Genomic DNA, 25,440 nt, shown 5'->3' on the forward strand with positions numbered 1-25,440 from the left:
CATTATTGTGCTGGCGAGTTTTTATTTTTTGAAAAAATCATTACCCGCCATAATTAAGACTTCTTCAAACAACTTACCAATTATACTCTGTGGAGTTGGGTTACGGAAAAAGAAATAAGTCTTTCTCTTTTTAGTTAACGAACGCGTTTGTGCATTTTATGTATTTCGGTGCTTGCAAAAGTTTTTGTATCATCAATTTCGTAATTTGTATCTAGTGCAGAGCAAATGTTTCGCAGTTAACATGTATCGGTTTCGAGCAGATTCCATGGCGGATTATGTTACCGTTACTGTGTTGTGTGGATTGAGATCGCAAGCGCTGACTGGCCGACTACGATGACCGTAAGCGACAGCAAATATGATCGCGAATCTACCGCTGCTCTTCGCTGACGGGAACCCGACGGCACTGTCAAAGATCAAGGCCAGGAAGTTGGAGAAGTTCATAACATTTATGGTGACATGTTCCTGGGGACACGACACTGCGAAAGAGATTCGGCAGCCGCCTTGGTGGCCAAGCAACGTCGCCTTTTCCCACCCGTTCGTGAGGCCCCAGGAAGTGCCCGAAGACTGGGAGCTGAGGCTGAAGAGCTTGGTAAAGAAATGCTACGATTTTCACAAGAGCACTTTTCTTCTAGTATTTTCCGCACAGCTCGCGCGTTATCAGCACAAAAAGCTGAGGTATGTTGACAACCGTGATCATACAACGTCTCTCTACTACCGTCCCAATGGACGTCTCTTAGTAACTTTCCGTAATGAAAATCTGTTCTATGACCGGGACACGATAGAAGCAATAGAACCCTATGTCAAATCCACTGACATATACTTATGTGATAACTGTGACAGCCATTTTGATAATTTAGAAGTTCTACAAGCACATGAAAGACTTTGTAATAATGAAATTGTACCCTCTAGCCAGGTTGTACCCACTGGTGGTCTGCCTGAATTTCTATCAGCATTGAAACTGTTGCCACTCGGGGAAAAGTATGAAAATAAGATATGTAAGGATATTGAAGCAGATTCAAGGCCAAGAAATGCAAGAAGTGCAGCCAATATCGACAGAGGGCCACCGTACCCATTTTCCTCCTTAGCATACATGAAAAATGCAAAAATCAATGCTCAAAGGGATACAAGCTTTTCTAGGGAAAGAATAGAAAGATATTGTTGTGTCCCTGCATCACATAGTAAAAATTTAGTTAGCAAAGGCAAAGGACAGTTTCCAGTTAGATACAGGAGGCCTATTGATTACTGGCATCGGAGACATGTGTTTCCTGACCAAAGGAAAAAGAAAATTCTTGATCTCAAAGCCCAATTGATGCTGTTAAAATGTAGACCCGTATCGGTGGATGTCCAGAGGATGTCTACAGAGAAAATGCAAGAATACATTGATAAACTACGGGATGAGGCAGAGAGTAAGCAGGATAATGAGGACAAGGATATAGTGTTTGTGGATGCAGACCAGCCACCGGACAATGAAGTGAAGAGTGGTGATCCACTCAAGAGTGACTGTGAAGTGATTGATCTGTGTTCAGATGATGAGACACCTAGTGTGAATGAGAACTGTGATCCTAGGGCAGGAGTGACGTGTGTGATGCGAGGCGGCGCGGTTCTGCGGCGTACGGCGGCCACGCCGCAGGCATTGCCTGCGGAGCCCTGCGGCGCACGCCAGCGTCCTCTAGGATCCCTCATATTGCAACCACATCCGGTTATCTTGATAACTCATACTCTGAACAATTTACAGGCTATAGCTTTAGATTAGTTATGTATGTATGAGTTGAACTGTAGATATTATGATACATGCTGACATTTATTTATTATCTTCCTGATTAAACTTTAATGTTCATGTCCTGTTTCATTTTTTAGAGAAATTTTAGATTTAGTTATGTTAATTTATTAAAAAATTGTGACTTGAATTATCAAAAACGTGACTCAATCTAGATTTATAAGAAGACTCATTCTGGACGCTTAAAATGGCGGAAGTACCGCCATTTTGTAATCCCTCAGTTGGTCTACAGCTGGTCTCTCATTATGTGCTTTTATTTGTTTTAATGGCATTTTAATATTTTTGTATTTAATATTTTCTATTTATTGCAAAGGGTCCATCACTTGTCTTTTTTTAAGTTTTGTTTAGGCCAACATAAGTTTCTTTTTTAGCAGTCCATTCACGGCAATTTTTTTGTTGAACCTAAATTTTCGAGATACTTGAAATTTATATTACAAAATGTGTACTGTGCATTTTTCGATCATAAAGTATAACCTGAGGATAACAAGACTCATATTTTTCGCATGCGTGATGAAAGAATCCACTGCTTACAATAATACTAATTGAGCCGGCAATACCGCAACGAAGAACAAGCTTACCGGCCTATCGCAGTCGTCGTGGGTAGAGGGGCAACTCCTCCCACCGCACCCTTTCATTGCTCTGTCGGGCGGCCGACTTGACTCACTACATACCTACTCTTTAAATATATTGCTCTAGCGCAACATTCTCCCCCGTTCTTACGTAGGAACTCATATTTTCAGGTTTTGTATCGCGCTGTTTATGCGATACATTTTCAAGATTTTTTATTAATCGATATTTTGTAAACTATATTACTCTTTCAAATTTTGTTTTTTTTCCCTCTGAAAGACATTAATTGGGAATACATTTCGGCTTCTTTTCGTCAACAGCTTATATTTGGCCTAAGGAGATAAAATAATAATAATCATATAATAATAATCCTCTATTTAATATTTTTGAAATTACGGAGATTGACTCTCGACCGGCAAAATGGCGTCATTCAATCGTCTTTATGAAACTGTTGTCATTTTACATGTTAGTAATTCTGCGGGCGTAATTGGTGGTGTAATTGTGAGGCTAATGAAATCTCTTATGCAAGGTTCGTATAAGTAGGATTTTCTCAATGTCTATGGGCTTCTTTCCGTCCTCCCGCTGTTAACGATACCTTAAAATGGACACAACCCACCAACTGCGTATTGCCGACTGGTGACAAAGGTCGTATGCGTAATGTAATGTACTAGATAATATAGCATAATCTACGCATAAGTCCACGCACAACATAGTTTATTCAGAGGAAAATTACAGAAGATTCAAAAGGTATTCCTTATCAGCATCTATTTATAAAAATCGAGGAAGCAACGTCAGCAATCACTTACAGATAAGGGCCAGGCTCTGTTTAGTTGAAATTCTTAGAGGCTTATATTTTTTTATTATTCTCTATTCTAGGTGCTCCCGAATGGTTTAAAACGAGCCAATACTTCTCAGTATTGGTTCGTGCGAAGTGTCGGGTAATGTTTTTCACTAACTACCATCGTGAAGTCTTATGTAATCCAATCAAATAATTTGCTGTGTTCAAATTGAATTTTGCCAAAAATTCCTAGATATTCAATTTTTATTTCTCAAACCAGCTCCGAGTTTCGAAAATGGCCTTTTCCTTGCACGCGAAGTATTCGGTGATTGATCCCGGTTATTCCTACTAACGTTATATTCGCTAACCCAAGTTGCAACCCAAGCAGCGTGCAGGATCGAAGCTCCAAATTCCTCTTCTCTATGAAAAAAGGAGGCCAGTGCACAGCAGTAGCACAATATTAGGTTTGAGGTTTTCTGTTATTTTACCTACTCAAGAATTTTTACCTCTAAAAGGGCGACTCGTGTTTTCTATTAGTGCGAGTTATTATTAACTCGTTTATTGGTTTGGGTTTCCAGGGCATTTTCTCTAAGAGAGATCTCACTATCTCTCTCTCTCTCTCAACCCGTTGTTAGTATATCGATACAGTAACTGATAGTATGGAATGGTTATGTCTTTTCCTCTTTTTTTAAATATGAAACAATTAGAATATCCGGCTTGAAGGACCAAGATAGACCTTAAGCCCAGAATCATACTACATTCTGAATTGCGAATGCTTGGTGGCAGATTCTACTTGACTTTTAAACTTCGCTTTTGAAGGAAAATATACCGTTTCAAAACAACACCTATCGTTATTTTTGTAAGCTTGACTGATATTTCTGTAGACCTTGTGAGCTATATTTATATTCTTGTAATTAGTCAACAAAGACTAATATTAATATAATAAGTTATCGCCACGAAAGTAGATAATATTTTAAGGCATAGATTTAAATCGTAGGTATATCCTCACCTTAATCGCACATTAGTAAAACTTGACCTATATATTCAGACACTACGTAATAAGTACGCAGCTTAGTATGGATTTCAATAGGTGGCATTAAACATGTAAGTGTTTTTTAGTGTCAGGATATATCTACGCTTAAATCCTGGATTTAACTTTTGTTGGGCAACGGTTTTGTGACAGTTTAAATTTTAAGTTGTGGTGTGGCTGTGTAAAAGGTCTATATTGAACATTTCCCCGGGGCAGTGTTCTACCCTGACCTAGCCTTGTCGTCCATTTTTTCAACTTTCGTGTTGCGTATGTTATTGTCAATCTTTACTGCCAAGGAAGGATAAAAAGTAAGAAATTTTAAATAGGAATACTTTATTTCATCATCAAAATAAATAAGAGAACTGTTCATTATTTTCTATTTATAACAAGAAAAAATTACACAACTAATAATATATTGAAGCAGACTTGAACACGAAAAAGCTAGACAAGAAGCGCTGGATCAAGGAGTTCTCATCCTCCGAACATAATGTCAGTTTTGGTCAACCAGTTTCCTGTTTATCTTTTTAATATAGTCTGTTTTAATCATTTACAAAACGTTTAAATTATATGTCTTCACTGGTCGCTCTGTGGGAGCGCGAGTTAAGTGGACGTCGGCTCTCTTCGTCTGAACCATAAATAACGTCTTCATCTGAGTCGTTGATCATAGAGAATGCAGGGTTATCTTTGGTGATGGCAGTTTCTGAAAAAAAAAAACATTATTATTCTTTAGCTAATTAGCAGATTTCTCAATTAATTTTCTCGTAAAATAGCATGTCACCGCAACTGCCAAAACTAGGGATTAACAGAGTTGTTCGACGCTTTTGATATCGCGTAAAGGTCCTGAGGACAGTATTGGATTTCTCTTTCACGCCCCGCTCCACCCCGAAATTATCGCACGATAGTTCGGTGTAGACTGCTTTGTCGGACCTCTGACTATCCTGACTGTTGTATTACATTGGAGTGCGATCAAAATATTACCAAAACCTGGTTACGGTTACTTATATTCTTAACGCCCAGTCTACTTTCAAAGACTGGTAGTACTATTTTTCCATTCAACCTTCAGTGACTGGTCGTCTTTCCCCCAACCGATGTACACAAAGGTGAACACTTCTGATCATAGGTTTTTGAAACAATTTGAAAATAGGATCTTGTGTCGCTTGTGATTGGCGGTTCCATAAGACTCGTTTGATGTCGACTGTCCACCTAACGCGCGCCGCCAACGCTGCGTTTTCCAGTTCAGGTCTTTTGCGCCTTCAAATCACTGCGTACATCGGTGTCGTGTATGTGTCAGGCTTATTTCAGTTCATAGCTCATTGACCCGCTGGTACCGCTCTTACCGTTTATTATTATCTAGATCTCAATTATACAATCAATAGACTTGCAGTTAGCGTCTTCAATATTTTCACGATGAAAGACCCACGGGTCAAGCGTTGGATATCAAACGTTCGTTTAATCGGAGTATTTTCAAAACTACTTTATACATGCTTTTCTTATTGAATGCCTTCATTTTTCATTAATTAAAGGGGGTTTAACAAGATCAACGAATTTAATAAACAGAGGGGGCTGAAAACTTATGAAATAAGCTATTAATATTAAGTGCAACGTATTTTTGTGGATTCAATGGAATTAGTTTTTTATTCAAACCAAGAGACTACGGTAGATATATATTAGCTACCCATTCATTTCTTCCGAAATTAATAATCTTATCAAAAATCTACAGATCGATGATTTCCAATTTAATCCAGATACGCTGCATAGCGTGTAAGGAGTACATTCACGGATTCCAAGTCCACGGATTTTGATATTAGATTGGTCTCTTGATATCCATCAATTAAGAGTTTTATTTTAATCTTCGATTGTGGATACATTATTAATTTCGGCTTTTAATATAAACAGTATTACTGAATAAAAATCAAGTATGGTAGAAAATTACACAATTATTATGAATGTAAAGTTGTTAAGCATACCTTGTATTGTTATGTTTAAAACAGTAGTTAACAAAAACTTTGTATTTAGTTCGCTTTTTTTATATTCAACTGTTATGAACCCCTTCCTATTTTGTAAATGACTATTAAAAACTAAAAGTAAATAAATATTGATTAAGACTATCTCTCTTTATTTTTTTTATATTTTTGATAAGTAATCTTAACGAATCCAGAAGTAGAAAATGAACCTGGCATCTGGGTTATGTAATCCTAATCAAACCAAAACCAAAACCTGTAGTCCGATAATTTTAAACTGCTGCTAAATCTAAATTGGCCAAAAAAATTAAAACGACTAAACGGGCTACAAAGATCAAAAAAATGCTGCTTCAAACGTGTTAAATTAATAACTGACACAGCAAGTTGGTTCATCATCATGATCAACAGCCCACAAGCCTCCACTGCCACCGTCTTCCGCCTTTCTTATCCAGCCGTTTCCAGCCACCTTTTTAAGGGCACCTGTCCAGCGAACAGGAAGTCGTACCGCGCTTACCGATTCGCGGTCTCCACTCCAGAACGCGGCTGCCCCAACGGCCATCGGTCCTACGACAGACATGACCCGCCCACTACTACTTCAACTTGCTTGTACTTTGAGCTATATCGGTGACCTTGGTTCTCTTAAGGATCTCCTCGTTGCGAATTTTGTCCCGAAGAGAGACTCCCAACATAGTTCGCTCCATAGCGCATTGCGCGACAGAATTTGTGAATCAGGTCGACTGTCAGCTTGGTTGAAATGTTTATAATGCAAATCTAAACTTAATATTATAAAGAAGTAAAGTTTGTTTGGAAATGTTGCTGGGGATCCCAGGTAGAGATTGCGTTTCTCTGCTACGTCCGTACACTCCAGCACAATGTGCGTTGTGTTTTCCTCCGCCTCCATGCATGCTCTACGCAGCCAGAGAGGTAACTTTTATGATGAGAATATGCCTGTTTAATCGGCTGTGCCCTGTTAGTCCCACCATCTTCCTGACTTTATTACTGTCCAGGCGTAGTTATTTGTTAACAGCAAGGTCATATCGCAGTACAAGAAAGGCACTATAACCAAGGACTAAATAGGAATACTTACCGTGTCAATATGACAGTATGTAGAGGTCATGCTGCAACATGATGGGCGTGGTTGTGTCGTTGTGTACGTGTTCAAGTTTAGTGGTGTATCTAGCAGCCCGGGCTAAGGCAAGACTATATCCAAAGGAGTATACTTGCTAGGTCTACCAATCCACACTTGGCTAGCACGGTGGACTACCTTAAACAATGACTTTGAGACGCTGAACTCTAACAAAAAAATTAGCTGAAAGAAATATCTTACCAGTGCCGGGCGAGAACAAGTAGGTCAATACGAAGAGGGTGAAGTTGAAGAATTCGTACTGCGCCATCGAGGGCGCGGTTGAGTCTTAGTGCACTAATCCGAACTTTGCTAGCATGGTAAACTACATCTCAACCCTTTTCTGAGATGTGGTGGTAGTGGGACAGTAACGGGTTGATGATGATGCTTTCTAGAAGTCCTCTGCACCCCGAACATTTGATAGACACCTATAAAACATTTACCAAAAAGTGTTATCTTACCGAATAAAGTTTTCATCACCCCTCATCTTCCGGAAGGTCGTATAAGGTGTCTAAGAGAATATAATGGAACGCTATTGCCATCTACTGCGAGAGGCCTCGAGTCCAGCAGTGCCTGTTATGTCGGCGAACCTCTCACCGTGTATGGAGCCGGTGCCGGGCGAGAGCAGGTAGGCCAGTGTGTAGAGCGTGAAGTTGAAGAGGCCGTACTGCGCCATGAAGGGCGCGGAGGTGTCGTAGTGCACGGCGGGCTGCGCCGCCCAGTGGTCCTGCAGCGCGGCCGGGCCCCAGCCGCGCGCCGCCAGCAGCGCGCCCGCGAGCGACACCGTGCCCACCACCGCCGACAGGACGCGCAGCCGGATGTCTGCAACCAGTGCCGCGCGTGCTGCTACTAGCTTGAACGAACTTATCCCAGATCCCACCCACCAACGCTGAATAATGGTCAATGTATGCCCAGGAATCCTCTTTGTTTCGGAGTTACTGATTTCGACACTGCCTTGTTTGTAGTTAGTGAAAAATTGCATAAGAGTAACACAATTTAAGCGTTCTCAGTCCGAGAATTTCGATGTCAAAGATACACTTCGCCTCGGACCCATTTGAAACTTTACCTGACCAAAAGAAACCTGAATCCCGTATCTTGACGTTTTTGGAAAAATTGATAACTGGTGGTGGAGAATGGATCGCGTAGGACAAGAACGTGCGAAAAAGGTAGTGGTCAAAGATCGGTACGGATTCACAGACCAATTCATTGTATTAAAATTATGAGCTTTTACCACTGGACAGAACCATTGATTCGGGCCTCCGCTGCCGACATGCGAGATTTACGAGAGAACAATTAATGAGATTAAAGCAAGAAGTTGAGGGAAAGCGGCCGGAATTGATTAATATAAAGGGTGTGGTCTTTCATCAGGACAAAACTGGACTACAAAAATATACATCCACTCAGCAGAAATTAAGAGAATTTGGCTGAAAGGTTATTATGTATCCACCTGTAACAGGTAGAATTCTGAAGGAGTAAGTATTTCAGAATTCCACCTGGTTCAGCCTTTCCAGAATTCCTTAGATAGTGTCAGGTTATGATGTTAACCAAAACTACTCGAGTTTTTTTGGTCAGAAGTCCCAAGATTTCTACAGTAACGGGATCATCTTACCATCTACAAGATGCCAAATAGTCATCTAACAAAATGGCACATATAGACTGTATTTAAATGTATATAAAGTTTGAATTATTTTTTTGAGATTTCATATAAAATGCGAATAAACTGTTTACGCTAACCAATTAGTCAACTTAGTTAATATGATTGTCAAGAAATATTCTTACCAAAAAACGGCATATTCCTCAAATCGCTATACGCTTTTACAATGAGTACGAGTAAGTACAGGAAGTACAGCGTCACAGCAACGAAGAACATTATTTTCACCATCTGCAAACAAATGAGTAAGTACATTTAACAACTTTAATGCTCGGCGGCGGCCATCTTGGACCGATTTTAATTTTTTGTTTATATTTTTATATTAATAACGGGCAAACGAGCAAGTGGGTCACCGAATTTGTTTATACGCCCCTTGAATAACCCTAGATCGTATTTCATCAATCAATTCTAGGAACACATCTTTCTAACAAAACGTCGTAACTTAATTTTAGGGATTATAAATTATATATTTATTTAATTGTTTATTTTTTAAGTGAAATTTAAATGAAAACGAAAAATAATTTCATTTCATTTCATATTTACTTTTTGTTTAATTTAAGTCCAAGTTGTTACATACCTACTTTGGGTTTTGGGCTTAGGACAAAACTTAATTAAGTATATTTAGATCTAACTGGCAAAACCTGGCATTAAGGAAAGAAAGGGTATTATTATTGAATAAGTTAAAAAGGAGAGAGAGTAAGGAAATAAGTTTGTGGAGAAACTCAATGTACATATTCTGTGTATAACTGAGCACTGGCTCACTGGTACACAAGTAGCAGTAAACATCAATAACTTTATATTGTCAAGTGCGTTCTTCAGAAGGACTGCAATTCACGGTGGATCTTTAATTTTTGTACGTAATAATATAATTTGTAAAGAACGAAAAGACATAGTTGGTCTTTCTGTTGAACGCATTGCAGAACTGTCTTGTGTGGAGCTGGAGCGATTTATAATAGTGAGTGTATACCGACCCCCTTCAGGTGATTTTAGCGATTTCGAGAATGTCATGGAGGATGTACTAAAGCGTTTGAGTCTTTCTACTAAAAAAGTAATTGTATGTGGCGATTTCAATGTCGACATTTTACTAGAAAATGCAACAACTGCTAGATTGCTTAACTTATTTAAATGTTTTAATTTGTGTCACACTTTTAGTGAACCTACTAGAGTAACTGCAACTTCAGCAACCTGCTTAGATAATATTTTTTTCAATTGTGACATTTTAGATAAAAGAATAATTAATAATTTAAGGTCAGATCATTGTGGTCAACTTATTACTGTTTTAAATACTATCAATAAAAGCAGACAAATTATAAAGTGTAGGCCAATAACTAAGACTAAATTATTGCGATTCAAACGTGAAATTTCTGCGAAAATCCCTGGTATTGCGTGCGAACATTTTCATCCGGACAGTCTTTATAGTGCACTATTTAATACTATAAACAACGAATTTAATAGAGTATTCAAATTTAAGCACATCAATGTCAGTAATAAATTAAAATTTAGTGACTGGGCTACTGTAGGTATATATAAAAGTAGGGAGAAGTTGTATGAGCTGTATGATGAAAAACAATTTAATCATACTCCAACTTTCGTAGAACACGTAAAAAAATACTCTAAAATATTTAAGAATGTTTGCACTAATGCGAAATCGCTACACATTAAATATAGTATAATGAAATCTGATAACAAAGTACAAACAACCTGGAAAATAGTTAATTACGAGTCAGGAAAAACTAAATCTCGTGATGTGGATTTTGAACTTATTGTTGATAACAATAAAGTGACGTCTGACAGGGAGGTTGCTAATACTTTCGAAAACTTCTTTCAGAATGTTCCCATTTTGTTAACAGATTCTCTAAGCTCTTCACCAATAGCAGCTCAGCGTATATTGAGAGATAATGTTAAAGAGTGCAATGTTTTATTTAATTTTAAACATATATCTGCAATAGATATTGTAAAGAATTTCAGGTTATTAAAGTTGAAAAAAACCGGTGATCTGTGGGGTATGTCGGTGATGGTCATTTCTAACATTATTGACGTTATTGCCCCTTATCTAGCCGTAATTTTTAATGAATGTGTTGATATGGGTATTTTTCCGAACCTAATGAAATGTAGTAAATTAATACCCCTTTTTAAATCCGGTCATAAAAATGACCTTAACAATTACAGGCCTATTTCAATCTTGCCAACTCTTAGTAAGGTCTTTGAAAAAATTATACTTTATCAACTTTTAAATCATTTTAATGTAAATAACTTACTTCATCCGGAGCAGTACGGCTTCACTAAAGGTCGTAGTACAACGGATGCAGGCGCAAGACTCATAAAGCATATTTACGATGCCTGGGAACGTTCGCAGAATGCCATTGGTGTTTTCTGTGATCTGTCCAAAGCATTCGATTGCGTTGAACACAAAACGTTGTTATTAAAACTAAGCCACTATGGCATCAAAAACGTTGCACTCAATTTAATTGCCTCTTATCTAAGTGATAGAGTTCAAAGGGTATGCGTAAAAGACATAAAGTCTAAGGGATCATCTGCCTTAATGGGTGTCCCACAAGGCTCAATTTTGGGTCCCTTATTGTTTCTGGTGTATATAAATGATCTGCCACACCATGTCAGGGGCACTTGTGAGATTGTACTGTTCGCAGATGATACATCTCTCATTTTTAAGACTGATAGAAACAAAGATAATTTTGACGACGTAAACCGTGCTTTGTCACATGTGTCAGACTGGTTTACTGTTAATAACTTACTTTTAAATGCAAAAAAAACCAAGTGTTTGGAATTTGTTTTGCCTAACGTAAAAAAAATTGATAAAAACATCATAATAAATGGAGAAACACTTAAAATAGAAAACTCCACTGTTTTTCTAGGAGTGACCTTAGATTGTAAACTACATTGGGGTACCCATATAGAAAGCCTAGCGAGTAAACTCAGCTCAGCTGCATATGCAATCAGGAAAATTAGACAGCTTACCGATGTTGAAACAGCTAGGCTTGTTTATTTCACAGTATTATGTCCTATGGGATCTTGCTGTGGGGAAAAGCTGCAGATATTGAAAGTATATTTATACTACAGAAAAGAGCCGTACGATCAATATATAAACTTGGATCACGCGAATCGCTTCGTGAAAAATTTAAAGAAATAGGTATTCTTACAGTAGCTTCGCAATACATTTATAATAATATAGTCTTTGTGAGGCAAAATATTACTCTTTATAAATCAAAAGCTGAAATTAACAATCGACTTACCAGAAACGGTCATAAATTAGTGATATCTGCATATCGTCTGCGAAAGGTGCAGAACTCCTTTGTGGGGTTGAGTATACGCTTTTACAACATGATTCCTAAGGAAATTCTTGACCTACCAATGCATACATTTAAAAAATGTGTAAAAACGCATCTAGTACAGCGAGGTTACTATACATTTGATGAATTCCTCAATGACAAGGTAGAATGGAAGCAGCCAGCCTCGCTCTCATCTCCCGCAAGATAGCAAAATGATTGTAAATGTTGATGTTGGAAAAGAGCAACTACTGAGTTTCTTGCCGGCTCTTCTCGGTAGAATCTGCTTTCCGAACCGGTGGTAGAGTCACACAAACATGCATACTTGACGTTTCAAAAGTGCTTATATTAGGCCTACTTGAAATAAATGAATTTTGAATTTTGAATTTTGAATTTTAACTACTACAGTTATTACGTGTTTTGTGTACCTAATAACAATAAATAAATAAAATCAAACACGGTTTATTCGGATGTACCCGTAAATACGATGCCACACAGACCCACTCAGACAACCCGTGAATGAATGAATGAATGAATACACTTTTATTGTACACCAAAGAAAAAAAAGTAGTTACAAAGATATAAATAGATATAAAGAGAGTACAATTTGGTACTCGTTGGTACAATTTGGTACCCGTGGTTTTTAACCGACTTAAAAAAGGAGAAGGTTCTCAATTCGTCGCAATCTTTTTTGAAGTCAAAATAGTTTTTGTTCTAAAATTCAATTTAAAATCTCAACGTCGTTTGTGTTTTAAAATTTAATTATTAGTTTTTTGCTTTTTAGTTCCTGTGCGTATGTTGAATTTTAATACATATCTATCTAATAGGTGGAATCACTCACGGGATAGTTAGGGCTCATGTAGTAGTTGAACGTGGGGTCGTAGTACGCGTAGTACTTCTGCCACACCGCCACCACCATCGCGGGCAACCACACCAGACCCACTATTATCACTTTGAACAGATAAAACGATACGAAACCCCGCTCGTTCTGAAATTAAAATGGCAATAGTTAATCTTATACTAATATATAAAGCTGAAGAGTTTGTTTGTTTGCTTGAACGTGATGATTACAGAAACTAGAAGAAGAAGAAACACTTTATGGCACGTATAACGTACCGGAAAAGAAACAGTAAGGAGTGTACAGTACACAACGTAGACATGCAAAGTCGGCCTTATTGCTTCAAGCAATCTCTTACAGGCAACCTTTGTAGATAGGACTTACAGCAAGAGAACTAGGTACTGGTCAGACTTGAAAAATTATTTTAGTGTTGCTAGCCCATTAATCTAAAGGCTATATCATCACGCTAAGACCAATAGGAGCACAGCACCAATAAAGAATGTTTCAAAATGGGTTTTTTTTTTTCCTTTGGAGAGCTTCCGCTATGTACGTTGCGTTAAAGATTCCCAAAAATCATGTATGATATAGTTGTTTCCCTTTAAAAGTTCAAAAAAAAAAATTAGAAAAAGGGTTGACCTATAGGCCATCCTTGGAACTGCCTGCTAATTCAATACTTATTTTGTTCTTCGACCTCAAAAGTCTGATAGAAGTTTCATAAAGCAATATTTTTCGGATTTTTAAACTTAAATTTAGAAGTTTAGATTCATAGCGGGAAGTTTAAAAAAAAAACATTATTCAATTATAGAAAATTAGTGTGCGTACACGCGTTAGATGTTATACTCGTTTGGGGTAGCAAGATAAAAATCTTTAGAAAATTTTTATCGTTCGCCTTATTGTGTGTTTGTAGAAAAAGCTACACTAACGACAGAAAAAAGGTATTTAATACATTTAATACAAAGTTTTATTATAACGTATGATCTAGTTATCTCATTACCGGATAACCACGTTTCAGTGAACATTAAAATTTGAGATTTTTGTACAATTGTATCAATTAAATCACCGAAATGAGCCCGCAGACTGACAATTGAAAGTGTACACTGTCCAACCTTTTTAAAGTCAAACTAAAATGTTGCCTATAGCTAACTTCAGCCATAAACAAGAATTGAATTGAATTGAGCTAACTTCAGAGTGTCGTTTTTTTATGACGGTGTCGCGCATCGTAAAAATTTACTCTTATAATTTTTTCCTAATGCGCCAGAAGAGGTACAACTTCAGAAAGACTTAAAGCCTATTCTACTATCAAAGTCAGCAATACGCCAAAATTCTCCTGCGGTTGTGCGCCTTTGAAAAAATGCGAAACGGGCCAAGACGGCACAGCACAAAGGTGACCGCATCTGAGCGAATCGGCTTTACCTGTCTGAGTCCATGATACTGTGCGAGCCACGACAGCATCACGCAGGCGAGGAATGTGGTCTGGAATACTGTGTCCAGTAGTGGGGCCAAGCACCCCCCACTCACCAGGTGCAGTGGGAAGAGCGGATCTGGATGACAAGCGAACTAGTTTTTATTCCATTCCTCACTATCCCTACCATGGGCGAACACAGGGGGGCAGGGGAGGGCAGAAGGGCGAAAAATGTATGGCGGTCGAGATACAGACAGACGGACAAACATGAAAAAAAATTTGGCTTCAGTATCGATTATAATTTTTTTTTTTAATACAGCCGCAGGCCATCTTACATAAAAAAATCTCACTTGCCCCCCTCTAGACCAAAAGCTGGGTACGCTCATGATCCTTACTGATATTATAAACGAGAAAGTGTCCTTGTTTGTCCTTCCTTCGTGCTCTAACAAAGCAGCTATATATAGCATAAATTAAAGATATTTCATTCACGACGGGTAGCACCGCGGATCGCAGCTTGTTCATAATATAGATAGAGGAAATCTACAGTCGGATAGATATTGTATTTTTTTTATTAGATTTTACTTACCATTATAAAGAAGAAGCAGTGGTAGCAAGATGGACAGCCACTTTTGTTCAATGGCCCAATCTTGCGTTGAATACTTTCTCAGTGTGTGAGCGAACCAGCACTACAACAAAATAACATAGATAAGGTACAACATTATAGCAACTCAACAAAGATACTCTATTGGGTATGTGCTAGCACTAACTCTATTGAGTATGTGCTCGCTGTATCTAACGAAGATTTTAATCTTAAGATAAGCTCACGCTGTAATTTCATTTTGTAAAATGTGGATGTAAATTAAGTTTGCATTGCTTGCACCCAGGGGCAAGCGCCGTATCAGCCGTACCAATGATACGGGACCCCGGGGTAACAGAGGCCCCCACATTTGTGTAACCAAAAAAGTGACATTTTAGATAACATTTTCCTATGTTATCCAAAATGTCACTTATACTCGTGCTTCCCAGAAAAACTGTCTGTGTTTTTACTTCAGAAATGTTAAAAAAAATCTTTTTTTTTTCAACTGACAAATAATTACCTAAGGACTTCGATTGACTCGATCGACTCTTGTCTATGAAAGCAGATATTTTAGAAGAAGAAAAAGAAACACTTTATTGCACGTGTAACACACAGGAAAAGAAACGTTAAGGAGTATGTAGTGAACAATGTAGACATGCAAAGGCGGCCTTAATGCTGCAAGCAATCTTTTACTGGCAACCTTCGTAGATAGGACTTACAGCAAGAGAACGGGATAGTGCCAAGATTGTTCTAATATATACATAAATACTAAAATGTATATATACAAATAAATATACGTAATATATAATAATAAAATATAAATTATATATAAATATGCAACATACATAATAAAAAGTCTATAGTCTCTTTTGTGAGTAATTTTTACCCTTCAAGTGGGCCCCCAAAACTAATTTCGATACAGGGCCCTTCCGAGGCACGCTACGCCGCTGATTGCACCGTAAATATATTCCTACTTTATCGGATTACTTTTGCAAATTAAGCTTAACATTCATAAACTTCACATTGTTTTTGATTTTTGTAAATTATTGACGCCATTTTGGTAAGTTTCCCACTACCAAAATGGCGCTACAGTAATACGAGTTGACTATAATACTAGTTCCTGAGACACTCGTATGTCACATTGACCTTCAAATGGGAACAAAATGTATGCTACATTGCACTGAACTGTCACTCCAGTGTCTTACAAATAGAACTCAGTGCTTTGTAGACAATTTAAAAATCGATTGTAACAATACAAGTTAAAATAGCTTTATTCAAGCGCAATATTTTCTATATTTTCATAAATTATGCAAACAGTCACGTATACTTCCTCTTATTGTTTTTAAATGGCACGTCCAATCCAAGTACTTAATAAATGTAGCATAATATATCAATCTTTATGCAGGTACAGTTCATGTTGAGTTTGCATGTTTGGGATATTTGGGTATAAATCAAATATTCGGTCGGATATACTCATATCGCAACAATATCTATATAAATCGCTACGCCAAGTTAAATTTCGCCATTAGCCAAACGTAAAATCTATATATTAACTAACTGACCCCAGCGCTATTAGTCGGGTTGATTTGTGAATCTAAACCACCCAAACGCATACAGAAAAATTCATTCAAATCGGTCCATCCGTCTAGGAGGAGTTCAGTGACATACACACGCACACAAGAAATATATATATATATATAAAGATACGTGAAGCAAAAACTTTGCTAAAAACTAATCCTAAACTATCCCTTTTTACGAAAACTGCGCCAACGGATGAGTATTAAATTTTTCAATAGAATCAATATCGGCAGCATCACCTTATAATAAAATGCCATAGGATAATGCTGTGAATATAACTAAAATAGACAAGCCTAAGAATCATTCTAACCGCGTATGCTGCAGAACTAAGTCTGTTCGATAAATTATTTATATGTGAATCCCATTGAAGTTTTGTTGATCACTACTTAGCGATAAGGCCGCCTTTTGTATTCTACTACATTCTTGAAGTGTTTGTTCTTATTTTTTTTTGAATGATGTGGTGTAAATAAAGAGTATAAATAAATAAAAATAAGTTTATCACATGAGCCACATTCATGTTATAATACCCCTTATTATAAAACAGTTGCATAAATAACTATTAAACATCTTTTAGAGTATACAACATTGTTTATATCTAAAATTAAACATTATTGACATTATTTTTTTTTTCCGAGGATTCTTCATCTATTTTGAAGGTATTATCGGTGTTGGTGCGAGCAATACTTACGGCAACAGTAAATGTGGTGAGAAGAAATATGAACCTGAACCACGTCTCCATTTGTGTGAATGCCGGATTGTAGGTCTTGAACTGAAAAGAGGAGACGCACACATAATTTTCTGCCATTATTAATGAAAAGCAATTTATATTAAATTTATGTTAGTTGTTAAGGTCGGTCGCTTATTGCTTTTATCGTTCTCTAGCTAATTGTCGATGTACATTTAAATAACGTGAAATCAACCCAAATTCCCTTTCTCCAATGAGAAAGATTCAATTCATTTTTATTTGCTGATACAGGTAAATAGGTGTTGCAGAAAAAAATATGTAGAACTGTACCACGCCAAATTGGCATGCAAATTGTTGTCAGGGTAGTATTTAAATCTTAATTGATGTTACTACTAAGTACAATTAAGATATTGGCAATTACAATAATATTAATTACAGTTATGGAATAAAGTTTATAACAATACGATACAATTAATAAAATAATAAATTACAATTAAGTTTAAATAGGCGCATGTCAAAGAATACAAATAAATTAATAATTACTAACGAATGTCAATTTCTCTGAAGATCTGTGGCCACTAGCAGCATTAATAGTATTTGAAATCCATTTTCATATAAGGCTGCGCTGCGCACGGAACATATGTCGTGACATAAGCTATGACACCTCGTCTTATGAGTATTTTAACATTTTTATCATTATTCATTATCTAAGTGTAACTAGGAAACACTGGTCACTAGATGGCGCTCTGTCGATTCCATACAAATCATTGTCCACTTTCACCGTACTATTTCCACAATTTGACGTAAATATTGATTTACGTCAAAGTGTGGATAATAGTATGGTGAAAGTTAAAAACGATTAGTATGGAATCCACAGAGCGCCATCTAGTGACCTGTGTTGCCTAGTATTACAATAAGATGTCATTTTTTCTATTCCATACAAATGGAAGCTAACTGGAGGATTGGTACACTTCACACTCCTTTGAGAACATTATGGAGAACTCTCAGCCATACAGGTTGTCACACGATATTTTTCCTTCACGTTTAAAGCAAGTGATATTTTAATTGCTTAAATTTATGAGATGGACTAAAGTAATACGTACATAAAACACGATGTCTCTGATATTATAACGGTAGTGGAACTCTTTCAATCCGTACATCTGTATGTTGAGGACGTAGTGCGTGTACTCCAACGACCCGAGGTGGAGTATCATGATTTCCTCGCATATCTGTTTCTTGCATTTCAAATGTAGTGTTCTAAAAATAATAAGTATTTTACTTGATCACAGTACAGAAGAGTCGTAACAATGGTTTATAAAGTACTATTTCAAAGGTATAGGTATTTAATCACATTTTAACAATCTTGAGATGACCTTTTATTACAATAATATAATAGCTAGACATTCATAAAATCTGAAATTTACATAATATGACTTTAAATATTACTCAAAATTTAGAAAACATTGAACGGATGGATGAATGAATATACTTTTATCACGCATCGCAAAAATTACATAAAAAAAGAAAAGTGTAACAAAACAACGTATACAATTTGGCGGCTTTATCGCTTCATAGCGATTTCTTCCAGGCAACCAATGTCGAAGAAAACAAATACAGAAAATAGTTTGGTGGTGCATATATACATATAGCATAAAATAGATATATCAATACTATTGATATGTTTAAGTACTATATATGTACTTATTATTTTATTATTGAAGACTAGATACCCGCGACTTCGTTTGCGTGGATTAAGGTTTATTCCCGCGGGAACTCTCTTATATGGTTTTTTTTTAACACTAGCACACAAGTTATTTTATATAAGTTGCCTAGTGTAATCGATTGGTGAAAGGTAAATGTATGCCTAAGAATCTCCTTTGATTAAGCGTTAGTTACTTACTTAAGCATTGCCTTGTTCGTTAGTGAAAATGAGCACTAAGCTACTAACTACAATATATAATCAATACTTCTATTAGGCATGGTAATCCATATATAAATATATATATATATATATATGATAAACCTACTTTTTTAATATAATAAATGTGGAAGTGTGGATGTTTGTCAATCAATCAAAACGGATACGGCAGAACGCAGAACGGATTTTGATGAAATTTGGCATGTATGCAGTCTTTGACATTGAAAAGGACATAGGCTACCTTTTATCCCGATTCCTTAAGTAGTTCCCGAGTCAAAATTGAAAATTGTTTACGAGCGAAGCTTTAGACCCAATTCTGAAGTCCACGCAGTCGCGGGCAGGAGCTAGTTTATAATAAGACGCAATGCATTCATCCCTGCTCCAGGGTCAGGCCTAAGCTTGATTAATTGACTGTTTATTCGGGATTGCTATTGGGAACAATACAGATTTTACGATTTTACTGTAGCTTACCTATTAGTGACCCCCGTCTCCGGGATAATGTTGACAGTAACGTGGCCACCCACCACACCTTCTATTGCTATGCTGATTTGGAAGCTTTTGTCGAAAATCTCCTCTGGAAAGAACGGACAAGGTTTCTCGAGTATGGTGCCCTAATGATAGCAAATAAATTGATAAACTGAATGAATGAATTACTATTTATTTCAAACAAAACTCATTTGAGTATATCACAAATGAGTCAAAAGAGTTTTGTTTGAAATAAATAAATAATAGTTCATTCATTCGGTTTAGCATTTTATTTGATTTTTTTTCTACAATTACTTTTTACTGTTGAATATGTACTAATTGTGTTCGCTTTATATTTGTTCTATTATAAAAATAACGCATTGTTGCCAACGCACAGCATAAGTCTGTTTGCGGCCATTTGTCATATTGTTAAATAATAAGGTGCTAATTACTTAGTTCAAGAACTTGTAGTATTATTATTATCTTACTTAATCCTATATCGCAGTCGGGTTAAAGGAATCGCATTCATCTCATTGAGAGATAAATTTAAAGATGTTAAGATGATGACAGATTTTAGTCAAAACATATTTGAAAATTTAATGTACCTATGTTCGCAAGAATATATCTAAATTTAAGAGAAAATGTGTCTGCAATAAATTGAACATTAGAATCAAAAATATACTTGCAGTGCAATATAAAATAAGTAATTCATTTACAATAAACTACCAGTTGATATCTTGGAGATGTCTCTGAAAAAGTTCAAAGTTTGTATTAAACGTAAACTTATAGAAAAGTCCTATTATAATATTAAGGACTACGTCAACGATAAAAATGCTTGGGTGTAAATTATCGCTCTAACCAGTTTGCTTCTTTAGTAGTTTTAAATGACAATGTGATACTTAGATGGTGATAGCAAAAAAAAAACAACCAGCTAAGTGTGTTGTCGACGAATTTCAATGTCGCCATCAACTCACTTGTATGTCATATTTTACATGTAATGTACGCATTAACAGTGCCATCTATGTGCCTATTTGAATAGAGAAATATTTGACTTTGAAATTTACCGTCATCGTTATCTGTGAGGATCTGAGCCAACAGCCACAGTTGCTGCACCCGTGTGCTGAACGCGGGACTGTGCAGGTGTATGGGTCCCTGGTAGATATCAGTAGTGTTTACGATTACGTTGACAGCCCTTTCTGAGGTGGTACTCGTTGGGGACGGACCTAAAAAAAACATTCAAGCCAAAATGGTTGCATATCAATAAATAGCCTGTAGTGGTCTGCATATAGCTTTTGACCGGATTAGGTATGCATAAAGCAGGAAGACAAAAAATAATAAATATACAAAGACAGTACAAACATCGCCATCTAGCCCCAAAGTAAGCGTAGCTTGTGTTATGGGTACTAAGACGACTGATGAATATTTTTATGAATAACATACATAAATACTTAGAATATATATATAAACACCCAGACACTGAAAAACATTCATGCTCATCACATAAACATTTTCCAGTAGTGGGAATCGAATTCACGGCCTTGGGCTCAGAAAGCAGGGTCGCTGCAAACTGCGCCAATCGGCCGTCGTCGTCGAAAATGGCATAAAAATGGAGTTAATCAAAACTGTGGGTAGGCAATACTTTTGCGCATGTATGAAGTGCACGCCACTGATAGCCTGTAACATGTCACTGCTGGACTACATGCCTCTTTCTATGGGGTTTGCCCATAATCACCATGCTCGGCAGATGGGTTGGTGATCGTAGAAGATGGTAGTAGTAGCACAGAGGACGCTGCTGCCCGCTCTCCGTTATATTCTCTTAGTCGCCTCGTACGACACCCGCGGGAAGAGGAGGGGTGGTGTAAACTGTATTCTTATCTGTCAGCCAGTGCCTGAATTAACCAAGCGCGGGGCCCGTAGCAAATTCTTTAAAACCCTTAAGCCCTTGATCTGCTATGGGTTCTTAAGTATAAAGTAATAAAAATACAATTCAATACTCGATGCGCATCTTTAATACGTATAAACGTATCTTAAGTACGAATAAACGTATCTTAAATAGGTACGTATCTTAAATACAATATGCTTTTGCTATCTATAGGTTACAATTTTATAAATTTAAAAAGCATATAAAAAATTTCGGAACCGACAGGATTTGAACCTCATAATTCCTCCAAGTGTAGGTAAAAACACTAATAAAAAATTATAAAAACTATAGGTTACAATTTTGTGGGTAATTAATAGTGTAGTAAACTAATATTGGCAATGTCTGTTGCGTGAGCGTGTGCGTGTGCGTGTCAGTCAGTCAGTCACTCAGTCAATCAGTCACTCAGTCAGTCAGTCACTCAGTCAATCAGTCACTCAGTCAGTCAGTCACTCAGTCAGGCAGAGATGAGCGGTATTAAATATGCGGGGGCCCCCTTTCGCGCGGGGCCCATAGTAATAGCTACTCTTGCTACGAGGTTAATCCGGCACTGCTAACCACGCTCTTTAGCAGTGGTATTACATATCTCGCGACAGGCTTGCGACAGGCGTAAATCTTGCAATCAATGCTGTCAAACGTCACTTTTGTTTATTTATTGTATGGAAAAGTGATTTCTATATATTCTATAGCCAGCGCTCTTGGAGAACGTTTGTAAAATAAATCGGTTTGTATAGAATTTGACACCCTAAAACAATTGCGATTAAGCTAATTTTATTTTGGCACAGCTGATTTTCGATACTCGAAAAAGAGGCAGCTAATGAAATATTGGAACTGACTGTTTTACATAAATCAATTAACGTTTATAAAACGTGTAACCGAATTACGAAATACTGTTGAAGGGTGCACAAGTATATTTCATAAGAAATCACCCTGTAAAAATATTAAATCAAAAGAAGCATATTTTTTCCTACCCAAACTAATTTAAAACATTTTAAGTCTTTACTTTTAGTAACCTTACTCAAAAACTATTAGCGTGTCGGTTTCACAGATAAGTCTCAGGGACATTTAATAAAGTACCTACCTCTAAAGCCCGTGAAGTAACATGTCGTTGTATAGGTAAGCTAGTAAAAGTTGAGGCCTACCTGCTAATCCTATGAATACGCCGAGCCCGAAGCACGCAAAAAATGCTATAAAAACCATCACAAACTCTCCTTTGTGCATAGAATAAATCCTCATTTGAACGGACCTGAAAAAAAAATTGCATTAAAAAGCACGTAGAAACGTAAGCAATGCAAAATTCTGGATCTAATTCCAATCCGTACTATTTTAGGTGCCTAGTATAACTAAATTAAAAATTCGGGTGATGCAAATACAATTGCGTTATATAGGTACCCAGTAGACCTCATCATTATGAAACCGGCCCACTACAAGGCGCGGATCTCCTCTCGGAATAAGAAGGGTTTAGTCCGTCGTCCACCAATCTGGCCAAGTGCGGTTTTATAGACTTCACTGGCCTTTGAGACAGAACTATCCAGGTTTCATCACGATGTTTACATTCACCGTTAATATAAATATAAACGCAAAAAACCTAGTATTACTACGTAAGTAACGCAATAACAGTATTGAAATCTTTACATCCGTTTTATCGCCTTGATGTCATAGAAGGACAGAAAGCTGTTAAAACCACGTCATTTCGTAAGGGTTTCAAAATGGGAATTTATTGTCTCTCCATATATTATTTTAATAATATATTACAAGAAAAAAAAGCAGTACATTTTAATAGTTTAATTACGAATTTAAGTTGCCGAAACCGATTTCGTCATATTAGTTGCCTTCGTTTTTCAAAGTAAATTTGACAGCATGGAATAGTTAATTTATCCAATTTGACTTTGTTTTTTCAATAATATTTCCAAAAAAAAAAATCATATAAGGAACATACCTTTCACAACGATCGTGGTGATATGCGGGTGCAATGTATTTATTGAATTCGCTAAACAAATCGCTGAATTGCGACAGCGTATTGCGAATCTTATAATTCCATCCACCAGAAGGCAAATGGTAAGAATATCCTACGTTAGCCGTATCCATGATTGCTATAACTTTGTACTATTTATAAACAAAATATATTTACTATGTATAATTGGAATGTAAAGAAATAAACACACAAGTTACATTAATGGCGTTGTATAAAATAGAATACGCTAGAATAGTTTGCCCCGTGCAGGGCTTGTTTACAAGCATTATTGATTTTTCGCGGGGATTGCCAGTTGCCATTGCTACGCCGCCATGTTGGAAAATGTGACGTGGCCATGACCTCGTAATACCGAAGTAGGTCTGTTTTTCTGAAACAAGATTCTTCAACAAAATAAAAAAAAGGATGTTGGCTAAAAAAAACACGATACTTAATAATTTTTTTTTTAATAATTTGTTATTTCCAGATATCAATCATATAAATATTTTAGTTAAACTTATCTAGTCTATCTTGGCGCAACAATTAAAGTATCAAAATAGGTACCTGGATACGAAAAAGGTATTGGAAAGTATCTAAAATTGTATCTTTCTTGAGATTCCAGCGAAAAGCATTTCAGCTTTCTATGAAGCTATTCCATCGCACACAATATAGCCTCATCGTCGACAATATTCAAATTAGGGCACTGGAATGGGAGCTTCATGTTATCTATATTAGGTACTAACTAAAATTGTACCTGGACGATTTATTTAAAATTTTAATCGCGGGAACTTTAATATCTTTGTATTATATGTTTTATACTGTCTGTGTAGGGGAAGATAGGGAAATTATAGCGGATAATGGGAACACCCTGCTTTAGCGTAAATAAACAAATAAGTTAGAGGTCGCTTTATGCTTTCACGTAGTGCAGGGGAACACGGGGTCAACGAAGAAGCAATACTAATATATCCAGTCTTAAAATATCGCTTCTAAGTTGACTTAATCCGCACGAAATACTTCACTTCGATCTTTTGGGAGATTGATCTATTTTTTTAACGATCTTTAAGCAAGAAATTGAATTGGGTATTTGAAGCTTATAAGTTACGTTTAATTTGATCAGTTAACTTTTGAATCATCATCATTGACTTTATCAGTCCGCCTGACTAAGGGCCTCTCCCAAAAGCAGGGTTAGCTCACAATCACCGCGCTGGTCACACACACACTTTCAGTAGCACAGATATACTATTAAAGTCTTTCCAGAGGATGCTTTCGTTTGTGGTTTATTCATTTAGTCGACTCGTACGACGCCCGAGGCAAGAGGAGGTGGCTACAGTAACCTGACCTGCAGTCACCACACGGTATGAGGACAGAACTCCTCAACCCCCTCACTTCAGACTTAACGATACTTAATCAACTGAGAGCACCTTATAAAAAAAAATTGAGTTGATTTAACTTTTGATTTTAAGTTTGACGGAAACTGATCGTTTTTATTGACAGGAGCAGTGACCGACGGATGCCCAATTCTACTTTGTCACAATCGACTAATTTTAGGCGAGGCGTATGAGATCCCCAAACAACGTAAATGGGACCAGGTTAATTTCAAATTAAATCATTATTAAAAAAAACCGCATTTACGGTTAGGGTACTAGCTGGTGCCCGCGACTACGTCCGTTTTAGTTTTAAAGCATTCCGGTTACTTGTGGCATTCAATTTAAATGAAGTCATACAAACAGATATTTTAAAGTTGTGTATTTTTGCTACTTTTTAGGGTACTAGCTGGTGCCCGCGACTTCGTCGGCTTTTGTTATTAAAGAATTCAGGTTATTTGAGGGACATGTGGCATTCAATTTAAATGAAGTTATACAGATATTTTTAAGTTGTGTATTTTTGCTACTTTGGTTTACATTCGTTTACAACTTTTTTTAAGACCTCCATTTAAA

General features: G+C 36.8%; 2 protein-coding genes across 2 annotated transcripts; one reads left to right on the forward strand and one right to left on the reverse strand.

Moving 5' to 3' along the window:
* The first annotated feature begins 56 nt into the window (after nt 1–56).
* Nucleotides 57–1,837, forward strand: LOC120626619. The gene has a single exon (XM_039894236.1). The coding sequence runs from the start codon at nt 356–358 to the stop codon at nt 1,751–1,753; it is 1,398 nt and encodes a 465-aa protein (XP_039750170.1). The 5' UTR covers nt 57–355; the 3' UTR covers nt 1,754–1,837.
* Nucleotides 1,838–4,373: 2,536 nt separating this feature from the next.
* Nucleotides 4,374–23,784, reverse strand: LOC120626618 (transmembrane protein 181). Its single transcript, XM_039894235.1, has 12 exons — nt 23,492–23,784; nt 22,695–22,798; nt 20,699–20,857; nt 19,641–19,743; nt 18,355–18,508; nt 17,255–17,335; nt 14,998–15,097; nt 14,423–14,550; nt 13,013–13,159; nt 9,016–9,118; nt 7,834–8,058; nt 4,374–4,852 (listed from the first exon to the last, which is right to left on the reverse strand). The coding sequence occupies exons 1-12, from the start codon at nt 23,638–23,640 to the stop codon at nt 4,716–4,718; spliced, it is 1,590 nt and encodes a 529-aa protein (XP_039750169.1). The 5' UTR covers nt 23,641–23,784; the 3' UTR covers nt 4,374–4,715.
* Between the last annotated feature and the right edge of the window lie 1,656 nt (nt 23,785–25,440).

The sequence above is a fragment of the Pararge aegeria genome, chromosome 9 (assembly GCF_905163445.1).
Source record: "Pararge aegeria chromosome 9, ilParAegt1.1, whole genome shotgun sequence".
Lineage (NCBI taxonomy): Eukaryota > Metazoa > Arthropoda > Insecta > Lepidoptera > Nymphalidae > Pararge > Pararge aegeria.